General features: G+C 34.4%; 1 protein-coding gene across 1 annotated transcript; it reads left to right on the top strand.

The window, feature by feature from the left end:
- Nucleotides 1-8,036: 8,036 nt before the first annotated feature.
- On the top strand, nt 8,037-18,006 carry ASB15 (ankyrin repeat and SOCS box containing 15). The gene is made up of 9 exons (XM_026054744.1): nt 8,037-8,152; nt 9,691-9,743; nt 9,841-9,972; nt 10,388-10,546; nt 12,657-12,902; nt 13,501-13,672; nt 14,049-14,619; nt 15,191-15,344; nt 17,834-18,006. Exons 1-9 carry the CDS (start codon nt 8,037-8,039, stop codon nt 18,004-18,006), a joined length of 1,776 nt encoding a protein of 591 aa, XP_025910529.1.
- Nucleotides 18,007-18,288: the final 282 nt, after the last annotated feature.

Raw genomic sequence — 18,288 nt, 5'->3', positions numbered from 1 at the left:
TAAAGCTTCAGAAGCATGTTTGGCTGCTGCTGAAAGCAGTCTGTATGATTTTTCTTTAACGTAAAGGTGCATAAGTCCATTCGAAGTAAGATTTTGGTATAGTTGATTTGAATATGCTTCAGCTTCTGTCGTTCTTTCAAGAAACACAAGTACATAGGCTTTGCAGAAGTATCTAGTAATAAGTTCTAGATTTCTACAACATACGTGTAAAAATAAATACCTTGCTGATAGATTACTGATGCAATGGGTAACAGTAAACATTTTCCATTTCTGCCAATTTAGAAGTAAGGCATATGCCTATAAACAATTAGATTATTAAAGAAAATCATTTTCCTTTTTGTATTAAAGGCTGTATGCACATGCAGTTATCAGTCTGGTCTCCTGAGGTCAGTAATTTTCTACCTCCATTCAGGAATAGTCATGAGAATTACTAACTCTTTTGGAATTGCTTTAATGATCAGAAGCATGCATATACATTTTATGAATTTTAGCTGTGAAATTGGGGTGACTAGGAAATTCCATAAAAAGGAGCAAATTCACTGCAGAAACAAAAATAAGGTTCACCGTAATAGGGTATGGCAAATAGGTAATTTCTGAGTTAATGTGATCGGTTAATAAATCAAGAAAAAATGTGGAATACCTATGAAAAACAGAAACCTGTTAATTAAGGGACTTGTAATAGAGTAGAAGAAATAAGCACTAAAAATACATTTTAAGTTAACAGTGGAGGTGGAGGTGATGTTCATATGAAGACTGAGTTGGCATTGTACTAAGATTTATCTTAATGACCTAGCTGCTTATTTAAAGGATGAATTTTGCACAGTAGGACTTGATAACATTTGTGTTGTAACTTTATATTGTATTTATTCTGGATAAGTTTTTTCTTTATAATTCTTTTGGTCTGCTTTTGAGCTCCCCTTTTTTTCCACTCTAACTGATAAGCAAACCCAACAAACTGAGCTTACAGAATATCACAGAATTTTCACTGAAAATCAGTCTTTTAATAAGACATGGGCTACCTGAGCTGTATAACTGAAGCAAACTGATTGACAAAGTTACTATTAGAATGCGCTGTCTATGCTTCTCCACTCTTGAGTGCTCTTTGGGATCGCATCAGAGAGGTCTGAGATTTCTGAACATGGCCTTTCTGAGGCATGGGGAATCTGTCTGTCCTTTCAGAATGAAATTCTTTAAATATTTCAGCCCTTTTTATTGGACCATTCCTGTATTTTTCTGTTCTCTGTGGTGTTTCAACCAGGTTAGTACATGATTCATAACCAACCACAGCAGAAATTATTCTGTGGTTGGCAGTTGTCTTTAGCCAAATTAACCCTATAGCCCAATCAGCTCCATTCAAATACTAGTTTTAATCATCTGTTTAGACAGCCCAAGCATACAGGTGTTCCTGCCACATCCTAGCACAAAGAGTACAAAATATTAAGACATGTTGATAAGACAGTTGATAAAATCTATCAGGAACCCAGAAATGTTTCAGTAACAAATTCCTCAAATTGTTAAACCCTGTTTCAAAGATAGTTTATGTATTTTAAAATATAACAACTCCCAGACAATAAGTACATAAGAAGTATTATCAGAGTACATACAATAATTACCTGTTTTTGAAAGAAAAACCTACATAGCATTTTACAGTTTATTATTTGTTGTCTTAACATTGGGGACTCCATTAAGAGTATTATCCTGTGTGTTCTCAATATGCAGTGCATAGGCACCCTAAGAAGGCCTTGCTATAGCTGCGACTTCTCTTCCCTTTTTTGTCTCGCCAATAAATTTATCTCACAGTGTGAAGTCTTGCAAATTGCCATATGATTCAATATCTGGACAGGAGTCTTATTTCATTTATTCTGCCTTTACATGCATGAAACATAATTGACTGATGGCTTTAAACCTAATAACTATGTATCAGAATCAGACGTTGTTTACATAACAATGGAAAATAGTATTGAAAACAATTTGAAAAGCAAAATAATACTATGCCTGTAATATGGATTTTTACTAGTTCTGGTAGTGTCCTGGTGACGTAAAGGAAATGAAAGAGCTAAAGGTAAGCAATTAAAACATCTGTGTTTTTATATGTATGTATGTATATATGTACACACACACACAAATAATGTACATATATATACACCTTATATAGTTGTATATATTTTATATATATATGTTTTAATATATAAAAATATATTATCTCTTAGCCAACTGTGGAGCAGGTTTTCAGCACTGCTTCTGTTTGTTTCTGTTGTATTGACTGGATTTTATTTTTGAGGCTCCTCACAGTTATTTAAGTCACACTTGCAAAAGCAGTTGAAGTAAATATTATTTATTATTAAATTATTTTATTGATGTTATGCCCAAAGTTGACATGCATTTAGTGCCCTAGTTAGGCTTATGGTTTCATGGTTCTATAAATGCAAGTGAAGCATGGGGCACAGAGGAGCAGTGGAGCTCTGAACATTTATTCCAATAAGTATCTGCCTGTTTATGTCAGCTCCTCAGAGTTCACAGTCTAAAATTTTCATTTCATCGTCAGAACAATTGAAGACAGACTGGAAGTTTATTGTTTCAATTTGTTATGTTCAGTTTGTGACTATTCAGTTTGGTATAGATACTTGTATTTCTTTTAATCTTTGGAACTTTGGTTAAAAACAAAACCAGGACAGATTAGTAGGTATTGCATCAGTGTTTGTCTAGCTAGAGAAAAAAATCCAGCTTCTTACTCATCCTATGCCTGTGTTTTAACTTGTTGGGCACTGCTGTTTTTGATATTACTCTTGGGTTGTTCTGCTTCGCCTCACTACTGCCTGTGGTGCTTGTTTCCTGCTTATTTGTCTAATTTCAAGTTATTAAATCTACTTAAATAAGTACTATAATTGACTGTCAGTGAATCTATAAAGCATTTCATATAAGTCTCAGAGAAAGTGATTAAAATTTGGTGATGTAATGTGACAAGATCCAAGACTAGTTCAGGGCTAAACCTCAAATTTGTTTTATTTTAATTTATGTAAATATGCTACCAGATTTTGTTAATACAGCCATTGAGAGTAAGTTGGCAAATAATTTGTTTTCTTAATGAGAGTTTTTTGAGCTAATGAGAACACAGATAATCTTATTATGCCATCCAGACCTCGTTTTACATTTCATGAGATTTTAGAGAAGTCATGTGTAATACTTTCCTGTGGGCTGAGCATGCTTATATTACAGTTGTACAAGGTCAGGCCTTAATTTAACTAGCAACTGTGTATTTAATTTTAGAAATATCACAGGACACCTCAGCTTGCAGGGCACTATTTCTAGCTATTCAAAAGGCAGGCCCAAGAGTAACAGTGACAAGATAATGGGTTGAAAAGGTGAGAATATGTTATGCTCGCCAATTTGACTAATAGTGAAATACTTTAAAACTGTGAATAACATTTAATATACTGAATCCAAATTTAGTCTGTTATTAATTATTTTATTGCTATGAATAACCTCTTTGAGACTGCATGCCTAAGGGCCTTCTATTTATAGAGAGCTAAGCTAGGGTTGCCTAATTTATTTTAAAGATAAGAAATTAGAATAACATTAACACTCATATAACATTAATTTTATATCTGTGTGTTTAATAGTGATAAACCTTTAATACACTTCTTTCTATGGAAGGATGCAATTTCCATGATTAGCAAGTATTTCAGACCTTTTGCAATTAAAAAAACATTAACTTCAAGAAAGCCAAACTGTTTTTTAGGAAAAACTGAATTTTTATTTCACGGTAAGTATGCCTGTAATACAAAGTTAAAGAGCAACAGTAAGTAATCTTTTTATTTTTTTCAGGAAAAAAATGAAAACAAAATCAGAAAAAGGACAGAGTACTCAAAATGTTTTTTCAGAAAAATATTCTTGGTAATACAAAGAGTAAAATTTGTTTAGAGTAAGCATTTACAGTTGTTTCTAGTGATCTGGTGTCTTATATATGTTTCTAGTATCTCGATCTGGTAATAGAAAAACTGAATTTCCATGAGCAAATGAAAAAAAAATTTTGCTACTGAGCATTTTAACTTTTTCACTGCTACCTCATGTAAGAGGGATGTTTCTACTGCTGCTCAATGTACTAGCCACTGTTATATTCCACTGTGATCCCAGTGGAACATCCACACTTCATTTGGATCTTGTCCCCTTAGCACAGCATGTTACCAGCAGTGATATAGCAAATCAAGCTCCCAAAGCATTTATAAACCTCTAGTAATGTGTCCAGCACTTGTGCTATGATGAGCTATTTGCTTTATCATACTTATTCTACCATGTCACAGTCACTTGCTACCTTCTTAACTTTTTCCATTTTATATATATATATTTTTTTGTGGGATAAAGTATTTTGAGAACAGTACACAAAACAATTTTAAAGCATTGCTAAACTGAGACCCTTCTAGTTAAGTCTGTGTTCAAGCAGAGCTCGGTACTTGCTGTGGCATAATCAGTTCTGGGGAATACAGCAAAGCAAGTGTTAGTTGACCAAATAGGTAAGAAAGCTATACAACCAGCAAAAAGAAAATAAATTTATATGATGACCTATAAACTGTTTTGTTTTTATAATCCTTCAGAGATGAGGAGGAGGTGGACAGGCAATATTTTTTTTTCCCCAAATATATGGATTTTCTTACTAAATGTCTGTCTAGGGTTATCCTGCAAAATGCTGTGTGCTCTTAATCCCTTTTTGGAATCTGTGAAGTTGGAGGTTATGCATCACCTCACAAGATTAAACCCGTTATGAAATGTTAGGAAAATTTATGAACAATAAAGTAATGGGAATATACCAAACCAGCCTTCTTTCAAAGAGCTTGCAATGTGAGGACCTAATCCAAAGCCTATATAAGTCTCTAGGAGTCTTTCCACTCACATAATTTGGCTTTGGTTCAGGTTCTAAAGTAAATATAATATGATGGGCTGTAATGTAATAATAAACAAACATTAGAACTTGATTCTCCTAAGGACTGCAACTTCAGTAGGGCTTGCATAGCGTGGAAGTCCACCCGTACAGATACAATTCAGCTATCCTGCTTCATAGGCAGAACTCCTCACAAAGTTCAGCAATGGAAAGGGAGAGCATTTGACATGCATGAAGACTTCAGGCAGAAGGTTTTCTAAACATAAGAAAAGGTGTGAAGAAAAGGAAGGTGGTTTACTGTTTGCCTTTAAGCTGCTGTGGTGGAAACAAGAAATTATGAATGTTACACAAAGAGTTTTAAGCTACCATGAAAATTAGAAACATTTTTGTGAAGATGTGAGTAAAACAAAACAAAAGAACCTTGACACAAAATTTTCCCACCTGTCAACAAAGTGCATTGCCAACAGTAAGAGTCAAAGAGCAGAGGCTCAATTTCATGGCTTTTGTTGGTGTAAGGAAAATTTTAGGTTCTTGTTAATAAGAAACTTGTGGCATCATTTAGAAAATACGTTTCCACCTGCTTCATTTTACATAGTTTTTGAAGTTCCCATGTTTTGTATTGCACCTTGAAAGTTTGACAAGGAATATCTTCCTTTCTGCATAAAGCAAACTGGAGGAAAAATGTAGAAGGAAAAAAACTCTTAATTCTTTTTGCTGCAACAAATTTGATAAGCTTTCATAAGCTTGTTTTGATTATAAGAGTTTCAGAACATCTTTATAATTCTTTTTAAAAATATGGAGAAGTTCATACTGTTCTGCATCTGACAGGAAACTTGATCAAAGTTCTCAGTAATTTCAGAAATCCTTTTCTGCAGAAAGAGTTCTACCTAAAGTTCACTGTGCCAGAACATAACTTCCAGAACTTCTGAGCATGAACATGATGTACAGTAGATTTAACATTAGGTAGTGTGTGAAACATTTTAGTACTTGTGTCTGCATTGTGCTGACCAGTTCATCAACTAACTAGTGTGTGAAATCTTTTTTGGCCTGTTATGCTGAAGCCCTGTTTAGTAACACAAAAGTAAGGAGCAGAGAATCCTTTAGACTAGCATTGTCTATGATGAACAACATAAAGGACTATTCTTTTGAACAAAAAAAAGGGGGGGGCCAGGAAAGGTATTTTTTAATTTATGGAAGTTCTTTGCAATCAGAAGCGGCAATCAAGACCGAAGCTGTGTATGTTTTCCTTTAAATAAAATGGGGCTGAGGTGTTTTGTTTTGTTATGTTTTTTCACTTGCCTTCAGATTGGCCATCTGTGCAGTTAAAAAGCTTGGGCCATAACACTGATACATGTATGCTGTGAAAGGTGTGAATCTGTAGTTAATGTTAGTTTAGTGAATCTGAATCAAAAGAGACCTTTAGCTTCAAAGTCGTTCTGTCTCAGAATCTTACTGATTTGATTTTGTTTTGTGAGCTTTATCATACTACACTAAATAGTAAACTATTTGTGGATGGGATTATAATATTGGATATGATATTTTGATTGAGTTATTAATTACTGAAACTTCCTTCTAAAAATAAATATAGTTAGCATTTTCTCTTGTAGATCAAATACTAATTTGCAAGATTTTGTTCTTTACAACCTTTTATGATCTATAGATACCATATTTTACACTTCAAGAACCTACAGGAAAATGGTATAACAGGCAACATTCCTGACCTTCCACTTATAATTTGCTAATAAGGCATTTGGCTGATGTGATATCACTAGCACAAAACATATTGAACATCATCTACAGTTAAAGTTGGTGATATGAGCAGACCAAATTTAAACTAGTGACTATAGTTAAAAGATGCAGCATATTCCATTACTAATCCTCTGAGCCTTCCAACTACTCTCAAACCTTGAAAATAGTCACTAAGAGCCTAATCCAGGGAAGTGTAAGCATCACTATGGCTTGTCTTTTGAATGTCCAATAAAATTCAGGACCTCAGGAACAGTGCAGAGACTTACACCTTTGCCTACTTTTATACATCATGTATTGGCCATGTAAGAGTAAAGCAAGATTTGGAAGTGAGGCTTTTCTGACCATATTAATGATCATTACAAGTGATAATTAATGGCACAAGATCATTGTGATCTTTTATTATACAGTATTACCTGTCTGTGAAGTCTAATATCTTGTACATTATTATATTGACATGATTACCTTTTGCATTTGATGTTATATCTCTCAAATCCCATATTTTTCAATTGAGAAGACATCCCCATGGTCTCCCCGTGGTCTGTTCTGCACCAAGAAAGGGAGGGTGAATACAGGTTGCAACTGAAAGCTATCTAGTAAAGTTCTTTTGAATTCAGAACTGGGTGAAGAGCCACCACACAAACTGTAATGAGATGCCATGGGCTTTCTCAGTCTGAAATTCTGTGTCCAAACAGTATTGATTGGTGGATCACTTATATCTGCTGCCAATACCACTCTAGGTGAAGGAAGCAGGAAAAAATGCTCTTTTTCCATGAAAAAAAGGGTCAAGTTAGTTCATAGCTTCTATGAATTAATTTGATTTTTGTGTAATCCTGAATAAGTATGATGTGTGATCATCCTTATAACTGATCATATTTGATTCTGAATAGCTGACCTTTTCTGTAAATAATTCTCAATTTTTTCTTTTTTTTTACTACAAATTTTAATTGTGTATGTATTTTGGTTTGTTCACGAATTACTTGTGAATGCCTATTTTAGATTAGGAATCATTCATAAGGTTATAACTTTGTTTACTGTTCATTATTCATACTTTTGTGGAAATCATACATCCACTGATTTGATGACCTTAGCTTTCTTAAGAGGAAGAGTCTTGTTTTATGGTTCACAAATTGTCTAATATTTGTTTGTAGGTGATGAATGTAATGCGCGAGTAATAAAAAGAGCTTTTGCAAATGGCATGTCCAGCACTCCCAATTCAAATGTTTCCAGGGTTGTTTCTTTTTCTATCATTTTTAAATAGTAATAAACTCACCAAAATATTATTAAATTAAAACAATTTGATAGAAACACCTGATTTTATTATAAGAAATATTCAGACATTCCTTCTGCAGCATATGATCCTTAGCAAGTATATTTTGTGTGTATTTCAAGACAGCTCATCTTTCCATAATAAATGATGGATGAAAGTGAAGAGTTGGTTGAAGATCTGCTCACTGAGTATGCCATACAGCTTAGCATTCAAGAATCAAATGCAGCCAAGCCACCAGTATCTTCCAGCTATAATGACAGGTATTGTGAATTCAATACACATGTGAAGAGATTATGCCATATTTTTAGAGTGTTTTGAGACACTGCTATTGTTTTAGTGCTTTATATCTTCCTAAAAAGAATTCTTAGTGTGGCCATTACCTGTCTTTCTCAATGAAGCATTGTCTGAAGCAATGATTAAAAAGAGTAAACAGAATAAAATGTTAGGGTTTTTTTTCTCATACATTTCTAAAAGATCAAACTTAAAAGACAAGAACATCTGATTTGTTAGTTATCTGTCTGCTTGTTCCAGCCGTTCCCTGTGCACTCAAACTACTTACACAACAAAAATCCAAACTAAAATAACAAAAAACCCTCAGGAATGATCCACCAAGGATTCATACGTGACATTAATGATATGATTAAGACTAGTTCCTTTGACTAGAGAATGTTGGCCTCAACTGAGCTATTTAGGGTGGCATAAATTATTTACCTGGAGTTATTCAGAGATCTGTGCTGTATGGGCAACATTCTGAAAGCTGAAGAGAGCTTCTGCTCTGAACTGGCTTCTAGTGCAACCTGTCTCTTTGTGGTTTACAGAGAGAATTTAGGAAGATTAAATTCGCTTGACTAAACTAATACTTTCCCTAGTTTTTTAGGCCATTTGCATTCTTTTAAAAAGTATATTTGTGAAACAAAACATGGTCTTAATAGAAGTTCTTTGGCAGTATTCCCATAAATATTTTTTGCAGAATGCTCTATCTAAAATTGAAAGGAAGAGATAGAACTGTAAGTCTCAATTGACTAATTTCCTGCGAGATCTCAAGGAAGTTTAGGTCCTCATGAGGGGCTCCTATTGTTAGATTGGAATCTCTCTTTTTACTGAAGGCTCTCAGTAAAGCCACTGGGTATGCTATTATTTGACTGCTGCTTTATTTTGTTTTTTTCTGGTCTGGTTATTATGATGTGTTTATCACCAAAATATCTCAAGGCACTAGCAAGCACCAGCATTCAACTTCTATCACATGCAGGTTTAAATGATATTGTTAAAAATATTGACAACTCATTTTCAGGGAAAATCATAACATTGATGCCATCAAGCTCTCTTTCATTAATAAATATTGATATTCTGATGCCATCAAATTATCATTTAATTATCATTTAATGTTTCTGAATCTGAAGGGCTTGTTTCTGTACTGTGTGACAAATACACTTTTTAGTTCACTTCTGTTCCAAATTAGAAGATTTGTCAGAGCACTTCACGGCTCCTTCTGGAAACTGCTATATCAGGGGAGCAGAATGGGGAGGAGGGAAAGGAACATGAAGAATACACCGGGGGTTCCTCTTGAGGTCAGCTTGCAGCATTAATTGCATCCAACTTGGGAACTTTGGATGCTTTTGAAGTTCCACAATACAGACATAACTAAAGAGGTAACAAGGCTAATCAAGATTTCAACTAATGTATTTGAAGGAAAGCTGGCTCCGATGAGAAGCAAATGGCAAATATTGAATAAATGATTTCATATAATGCATCTACTATTTGGTTGTATTTTCTATTTTCTGCTTTTTTTTTTTGATAGATTTATACCACCTAGTGAGGAAAATAGGAAAATTGTAACAGCCATAAAGCAAGGTAAAACCCCTAAAATAAAATAGTCCTTATGCAAAACTCTGAGCTTTCAGCTTATTATTTTCAACTGCATCTCATTTATCTATTGGATTTTTTTAAGGTCAAGTATTTGGGCTCCAAGACCTTGTGAAAAAGAAATATGCTTTGGATGAAGCTGATGAAAGAGGGTGGTTTCCACTGCATGAGGCTGCAGCTCAGCCAATTCAGCAAATACTTGAAATCATTTTGGATGGTGAGTACGGTAAAGATATCACGCAAGACCCAAGATAGTGGGAGCAACAAAGAAACAACAATAAGCAAGCATGCACAGAAATAGGTTGGAACTGATTACTAAAGAAAGTATGAACACGTTCTTCCATGTATCTTGCTATGTTGTTTAACTATCAGGCAAATTTTATTTTGAGGAGATCATATGAATTTACATGAGCAAAGAACTCGGGCCATTTTTTAACGCTTTGTTCAAAAACCTACAGATATGTAGAGCGAAAATTACTATTCAGTACTCAGTCTGGCAGTACTAGGTAGATTAAGTTAAGCATAATTACAAGTAATTTTCATAAAGATTTAGCACGTAAGGATTTCTGGTGTATGTACATCCTAACAGCCTTGTGCTTTAATTTTATCTTTTTTCACTTTATTAACTCTAGCATCTTATAAAACAATGTGGGAATATAAAACATGTGATGGAGAAACACCGTTAACTTTGGCAGCAAAAGCTGGCTTTGTGGAAAATGTAAGAACATTACTGGAAAAGGGTGTTTGGCCAAATACCACAAATGACAAAGGAGAAACTCCACTTCTTATTGGTAATTGCCTCCTTTCCCTGTGTTTAAGCAAAAAGATTTGTAGCGCTTCCCCTCAACTAAACTGGCATGTCCATTTCTGCAGACTCAAAACCTGACTCTAACAAGGGGAATTTAGGCCCATTTTTGCAAATCCTTTTAACTGTGAGTAATTTTTACTCACCTAAGTACTCCTGTTGGCTTATATGTTTTAAATGGTGGTCATCTTTTTAGGTGAAACTAATATCCTGCACTTATTAAAATGTGCCCAGCATTCAGTTCAGTGCTAGTTATGCCCTAGGTGGTCACCGAGCTGAAACTTTGCTCTTAAAGATACTCCTAAGAGTCTGATACCTATTTATTTTCTTCAAGACAACTTCTCTGTATCTTCGGATACCTAGGGCCTTTAGCAGCTGGGTCCTATTTGACCATCTTAAGGTACGAGTATTGTACAAAGAATAAGCTGCTGCTTAATCTTTTAGGCCTGTAGTTTTTATTGGAGTTTTTTTTTAATTGAATGATTTCAAAATCACCCAGCTCATTTCCCTCCCTCTTGTACTGAAAATGAACTTCAGCTACATTGCTAAGTAATACCTCAAAAAAGGTGATTCTTTTGGAAGATTTTATACTGTTGGTAGATTTAAATATACTTTACCATATATGAGTAATTTAGCTGTATCAGGTTTTAATTCCTGTTGAAACTGGAAATATCTTCATATCTTCATTTTTCTGAGGATAATCTGTAAAATTACTACAATTCTCAAGTACTGTATAACAAAATACCATTATACTATGTAAGAAAATACGATATATAATACAATTATCAATATTAAAATGCTCAGTTCTCTGAGGGTTTTTTGACTTTGATTGATTCAAATACAATTAATGTATTGAAATTTTAAGGCCCTAAGGCATTTCTAGAGGCCTACTTTGAAATATCTTGCTTTATGTTGTTTCAGCTCTTTAAAGTTGTTTTAAGTCTGAAACTTTTACGCTATTTTCAGCCTTTGCTATTTAATGAATCCTGGAAAGAACAACTAGCACTAATGTAAAGGATGTTTTCCCTTTTAATGACAATTTATTTCCATAAATATTTCCCTACACAAACTCCTGAAAATGAGGTCGTCAGCTATGTATTGTTTATATGATACTTTTGTGTTTTTGTATCACTTCGGGCTGAGATGTGCAAGTAGATATTGGTGTGTATCATGTATTTCAGTCTTAGACTCAACATAACAGAGAATCAGGTGGTTAACACTTAATAGATGATATTCAAAGTTAGTTATGATTCTAAAATCATAATTAATAATTAATTCTAAAACTGGTTTAAAGGGTTCTTCAGTACAAACAAAGGTAAATGCTGAAGAAGTATCTAGTGGGATAATTTCTGCTTTCAGGTTCATTAAGTAATACTCTACTTCAAAGCAATTATAGATAATTATGAAGACCATTGCCTCTTAAAAACCTTTGGCTTGTATAATGGGACGTTCACAAAAGTTAAATTTACTAACCCTTGATGCTGATCTCTCTCAGCTCCCTCATCAGTCAGTGGAGAGATCCACTATTCCAAAGGGCAGTTTGGAAGTGAAATTAGACTCTTATTCTGGATCTTTTATGCAGATAAGTTCCAGTTGTAGTTATCCATGAAAATTTCAAACTTGGAATCTCAAAAGGGCAGAATGTGGCCTGTAAATATGATGGATGTCAATTGTATTTTGGCTGACAACAGCCACAGAGTACACTCTAGGATTAGAGATACCAGATGACTGTTACAACTGTGATTTTCTGGGAGCATTGTAATGTTTGTACCATCATTAAAAGTAAAGGACTATGTTCTAATATTGTATTATTTTTATTGTTGTTTTTTCTTTCTAGAAGTCACTACTGCTTTCTCAGAATCTAACTGATGCTGCTTTTGCCCTCAATGTTCCAAACTAACATATTTTACAACTTGTGTTGTTTTACCTTGATTTCCTGTGTAGTAGATATCACTATTTACTTACCAGAGTTTGATTCCCAGATTTCTAGAACTGGAAATCTTTTTCTAGACTTACTAAAATCATCTTCTAACCTTCAAGACAATATGTCTAAAAATTTAATTGTATTATTTTCTTCCTTTTTTATTGTCTTCAAGCTATAAGAAGGCGCTCTTTTCAAATGGTGTCTACTCTGGTTAAACACAACTGTAATATCCACCAGCCATGTGTGAAACGTTGGTCAGCAATGCATGAAGCTGCAAAACAGGGTTGCAAAGATATCGTTTCTCTTCTTCTGAAGAATGGTGGAAATGTGAACCTCCAGGATGGATATGGAGTAACACCATTAGGTGTTGCTGCTGAACACGGTCACTGCGATGTGCTGGAGCATCTTATTCATAAAGGTATGTAGTTAGGTTAAAAAAAAAAACACACCTGCGTACATATTGTCTGGTTGCTGAGGTATTTTAGGGTGATAACAGAAAAGGAAAGGAAGAGCAGTGATGAATCAGATTTGGATTCTTGGAAGGAAAGGAAGCATATGTGAATATGGACTGGAATGATGTTTACACGTTTCCATAATGTATGTGAGAGGGGTGACAGCTTTGCTATCGATCCATTTCAATCAGTTACTGCTATATCTCCCCTTTCTTCTCTTACTTCCATTCCTTTCCCTTCCCTGCCTTTCACTCTCTTCCTACCCTTCCTTCCCTACAAATGTGTATAGGATTGTATTGGTATTAATTACTGGAATTGTGTTTTGAATTTTGAAAAACCTCAGTTAAAATCTTCAGTTCAAAGCAGACCTCACTCAAGTAAGCATTTTCCAACACTTGCATTTGTATCTGTACAAGATGTGTTTTGCCTTTGAGGTTAAAATTTGCCACAAGAAATATTTCTTCTTTTCTTCTGAAAATGAGGAAGAAAGTAATCTGGGCTAATTTTTGTGATGACCTGCAAATTAATTGGGATGTAACAATAAACTCCCTATCCTTCTTCAAGGTGGAGATGTCCAGGCCTTAGCAGATGACGGTGCATCGATACTATTTGATGCAGCTGGAGGAGGTAATCCAGACTGCATAGCACTTCTTTTGGAGTATGGAGGAAGTGGCAATGTGCCTAATAAGGCAGGACTGCTTCCCATACACAAAGCAGCTTATGAGGGACATTACCTGTGAGTATGAGTTTGGGCTTCACATTTTATTTAAGATTCTCTGTGGCTCAAGGTCAAATTGAAGAAGACTGTGTTAAACATGCAAATGTACAGATCATTTATATTTCAGAAGTGCCTGTATTACATTAATATGAATTAACTTTTAAATGTTATTTTAGTGCATACACTACAAAATGCAAAACTTACTGCCTAGGACTAAGTGAAAACCACTGAAACAAATTAATACAAGGTCCCATTTGACATTGCTTAAACAGATGTTTGTGTGTTGGAATGGTCTTGTGCAAAGTGTCTAGTAAGTTAGCAAACAGCTGGATGATGGTCTTTTTTCTTCATGGAGGGGAGTGATGCCTTACTAATTCTCTTCACTGTTTTTTAGGGCCCTGAAATATCTCATTCCGGTCACATCCCAAACTGCAGTCCAGAAAAGTGGGTTAAGCCCTCTTCACTCAGCAGCAGATGGCCAGAATTTGCAATGTCTAGAACTCCTCATTGAAAGTGATTTTGATGTCAATACTCTGTTGGCTGAACACATTTCAGACAGTTATGATGATGAAAGGAAAACAGCACTCTATTTTGCTGTTTGTAACAATGACATTCTCTGCACCGAAATATTACTCAAAGCAGGTGCTAATCCGAACAAGGATCCTTTAAACTGTCTCCTTGTGGCAGTGAGAGCTGGTAATCATGAAATAGTAAGGCTGCTCCTATCCTATGGAGCAAATGTCAACTGCTACTTTATGCTGGTCAATGATACCCATTTCCCCAGTGCCATTCAGTATGCCTTGAATGATGAGGTGATGTTAAGGCTCTTGCTCAATCATGGATACAATGTGGAGATGTGTTTTGACTGCATGCATCAAGATATCTTTGGAAATTCCTTTGTGTGGTCAACTCCAGAGGAAGAAATTCTCCCAGGATGGACTTCTTCTGTAATTAAGGATAATCCAGTAAATACATACCTTACTTCCTTCTCTTCACTTTTTTTTTTCATTAGCCAGTTTTAAAATTTCCAGATTATTGTGCAGAATTAAGATTAAGTTACTGGCAAAATCCCTTTTTAAAGGACCTTAAAAAATAAAAGAGCCTTTCTTCACTCTGAGATGGAGAAAATTATGAGTGAGGAGTGACTTCAGTTTTGGGCTTGTATATTAGAGATTTAGGAAGAAAGCTTTAAGAAGCCACAGGGCAAGAAATCGGAATTTCTGTTTCTGTCCCAACAAATGGAATAGATGTATTTCCAAAGAGAAATCACTGTCAAACAGAATGGTGCAGGAAATTATAGCAATGTTATCACAGATATTGGCCTTCAAACCTGTCCAGACAGATTAAGGGATCACAGAAGTTATGCATGGAAGCAAATGACTTTTGAAGTAACCTACCTAGGTATTAGTTTATGACTGTTAAAATTATTTCTAATACTTTATTTTAATTATCTTCTATAATTGATTTTAAATTTTTTATTTTGGCATTCTTTTGCACAGGTTTTGAAATTATTATTTGATGTGTTTTTCCTTTCAGTTCTGTGACTTTATTGCTGTTCCTTGGTTGAAACATTTAGCAGGAAAAGTGGTTCGTATTTTCATAGATTATATGGATTATGTTCCTCTATGCACAAAAATTAAGTTTGTCCTAGAAACACAGAAGGAATGGCCAGAGATACGTCAGATACTGGGTAAATATCTAACTTCCAGTTAATGACTTTATGATTTATTAGAGACTTTAACTGCCTATGCCAGGCCATATTCATCCAAAATATTTTACAATCCCCGTGTACTAGCTAAGAAACAGGTTTTGTCCTTCATCCATTTCTCAGTTTGAGATAGATCTTTGCCTATTGCCAGTGGTCATACATTAGCTAACTTCACTGGAATATAGCAGACATACACCTGGTGAGAATTACTCTCACAGAGAACGTCATTGTCCTGTGGGAAGCCCCTTTAGTTAGCTGGCACTGTTGAGGTACTTCTCAAACTACTTATTGACCCATGCATTTTTAAGACACCAGCCATTGTACAGCTGTGGAAGTCAGGACATTTTTTTAATGAGGAATATTGCTTGCATGTTTGTCTTTCTTTTTGTTCCCTTGATCCTTCAGCTCTACTACTTGTTTGAGAAGTATCATAAGAGCAAGTTTTACATCTCAGAATATTCGGGATTATAGGTGGTGACAATGAGTGCAACATCACAATCGTACCATCATTTCTGAACTCTGATTTTCATGATATACGTTTAGGTTGTTATTTTCAGTACACTAGTTGAATAATATTTCCTATGTATGCTTTTGTTTTTAAAACTCTACAAATTATCCTGGGCCTTCCACCTTTGATGACATCAAAGATAGGCTTCACCTCCCTTAACTTTAAAAATCTGCGGTATGGATGTCTACATCTGAGCTAGCTGTGTGGAGAATAACTTCTAGAAAGTAACTCGTCTACTGTAGATATATATATTAGGATGAGATGAATTGAGATGATTATTTCTCTTCATTGCTACAAGGGGAGTGTGGACATCTAATTCAGTTTAATGGACATTTATATCGTGGATACCACAAGTTAGCTTAGCTGAATCTCGCTTGTTAGCTGTATATAGTTTTTCCTGGGTCCAGTAGATCTTTCAAGATCTGCCAGCATCTCAGAAGAAAACTTTGAGATTTAGGAGGTTTGATTTCCTTTCCAACTCAGTGGTGAAATGAAACCTTTCCCATCTAAAAAATGAGCCTGGGAAAAATACACTGAGAAGCACCAAAGCCAATAGTGAAACTTCCTTTGATTTTAATAGGCCTCTCATTTAACCTCATAAATCAGATTCACAAAATTTGACATGTTCGCCTGTTAACTCAGAACATGTGATTGCATGTGTATGTGGGATAACTTAGTCCCACATTTTGAAGGATAGTAAATTTAGATAATTCATTAGTAATATAGAATACAATTTTTTTTATTATTTTAAATAAATTATTTTATAGCTGTTGCAATAATATATTGAAAACATGCTTTTAGATCTCCAAAATTCAATTCATGCAAAGAATGAATTTCTAATTGTCCTTAGAAAATCATCTGACAATTTCTTTTGGTACGTGAAAATGTTTATATATCGTGGTATAAGCAAGACTGCAGTAGGCTTTGCATAATGAACAGTTAAATTCACTGGAAGATACTATAAATATCCAGATGATAAACTGTAATTTTGACTTTGAAATTTAGATAATGAATTTTAATACAAGTTTTGAAGTTTATTAAACTTGCATATTTATTGATAAAATTCTTTGGAGGGTCATCTAACATGTCTAAAATAAAACAACCTTTTTATTCTTATCTGTCTTTTCCTTATTTTTTCTTATACATTGTTCTGTTGGGGAAACATATAAACAGTTATTTTTGCATCATTAATTTTATTAACTTTTTATTTTTTAATTTTTAAATAGAATTTGGTTTAACGTCAGCTGTTCAAGAGCAAAATATTTAGAATTAAAGCTGATACCCTGTATTTAATTTTGCTTTGGTAGATTATACCAGCATGCAGAGGAAATCATTCTGGTTATTGTCACAGGAACATCAAAATAATTTGGTTGTCTTAAGTATTGATACTTCAAGTATGTTGAAATGCATTGTTCTGTTCAGGAAAGCTAAATTAAACTGAGCTCTTACAGTGATGTAAATTCTCATATGAGGTGTTTATTTAGAAGACTCAACAGTCCCAGGCATGATAAGGTCTGGTCCTGGTGCCTTATTGATACAGCAGAAATCAAAGGTGCCAGGTAGTTTGCATGGCTGGCCTCAGCATACATTTTTTTTAAGATGTGCACCTAGAGAAAGGAGAGATCATTCACCACTCATCATTTATTATGCTAAATAAGGTCCTGGCTGGTTATTCAGATACTTCGGAGATGCAGTACTGTGTGCATATTTCCAAAAGTGGACAATAATGTTAGGCAGATAGCTGAAAGAAGAAGGTTGGTTATGAAATATCAACAGCACGTAACATCACATTTTGGAGGTAAAAAGAATGGTATTTTATTCAGAAATGACAAATTAATAGCACTCCAAGGTAATAGATTTTGATGTTAATTTTATTAGAGCATGTTTTGAGACTGTGAATTGGGGTACCATCATTGTTGATGGCGTTGTTTTTCCCACTGTTTCTCTCTTGCTATTTTTTTAGATAATCCTCGCCCATTGAAGCATCTATGTCGTCTGAAAATACGTAAACTCATGGGATTAAGGAGACTCCAGAAACTGTCATCCATGAAGAAGTTTCCACTTCCACCAGTTCTCAAGAACTATATCCTATATAAAGAATATGATCTGTATGGAGAAGGGATACATTTAGATTAGTTTTTAAAAAATAACTGTGTACAATCTGTATGTTGACTCATTTCTTTACTATTTTTGACTAGTTGAAGAATTGTTTAGTTTGTTTTATGGTTCAGAACACCCTGATATTTATTGCAAATATGTCTTTTATGGGAACAATTTTTTTTCAGAAAGCTAGCATGTTAAAGCTCAACTTTATGTTTTAACTCAACATTGTATTATCCAAATACAGGCTAAAATCAGAATACAGAGACTATAATAATTGTGTAGAACACTAAATGGGAATTTAGGTAAATAAAGGGT

This window comes from Apteryx rowi, unplaced genomic scaffold, assembly GCF_003343035.1.
Source record: "Apteryx rowi isolate R43461 unplaced genomic scaffold, aptRow1 scaffold_965, whole genome shotgun sequence".
In the NCBI taxonomy this organism is placed as follows: domain Eukaryota; kingdom Metazoa; phylum Chordata; class Aves; order Apterygiformes; family Apterygidae; genus Apteryx; species Apteryx rowi.
Note: the sequence above shows the minus strand (reverse complement) of the source record. Positions and strands in the feature narration are given on the sequence as shown.

Bases quoted from the DNA above. Each gene is read 5' to 3' on its own strand.
- ASB15 (XM_026054744.1), top strand. From the start codon at position 8,037: ATGATGGATGAAAGTGAAGAGTTGGTTGAAGATCTGCTCACTGAGTAT. The intron at 9,744-9,840 runs GTAAAACCCCTA...GATTTTTTTAAG, and splicing joins TGTAACAGCCATAAAGCAAG to GTCAAGTATTTGGGCTCCAA. The intron at 10,547-12,656 runs GTAATTGCCTCC...ATTGTCTTCAAG, and splicing joins AGAAACTCCACTTCTTATTG to CTATAAGAAGGCGCTCTTTT.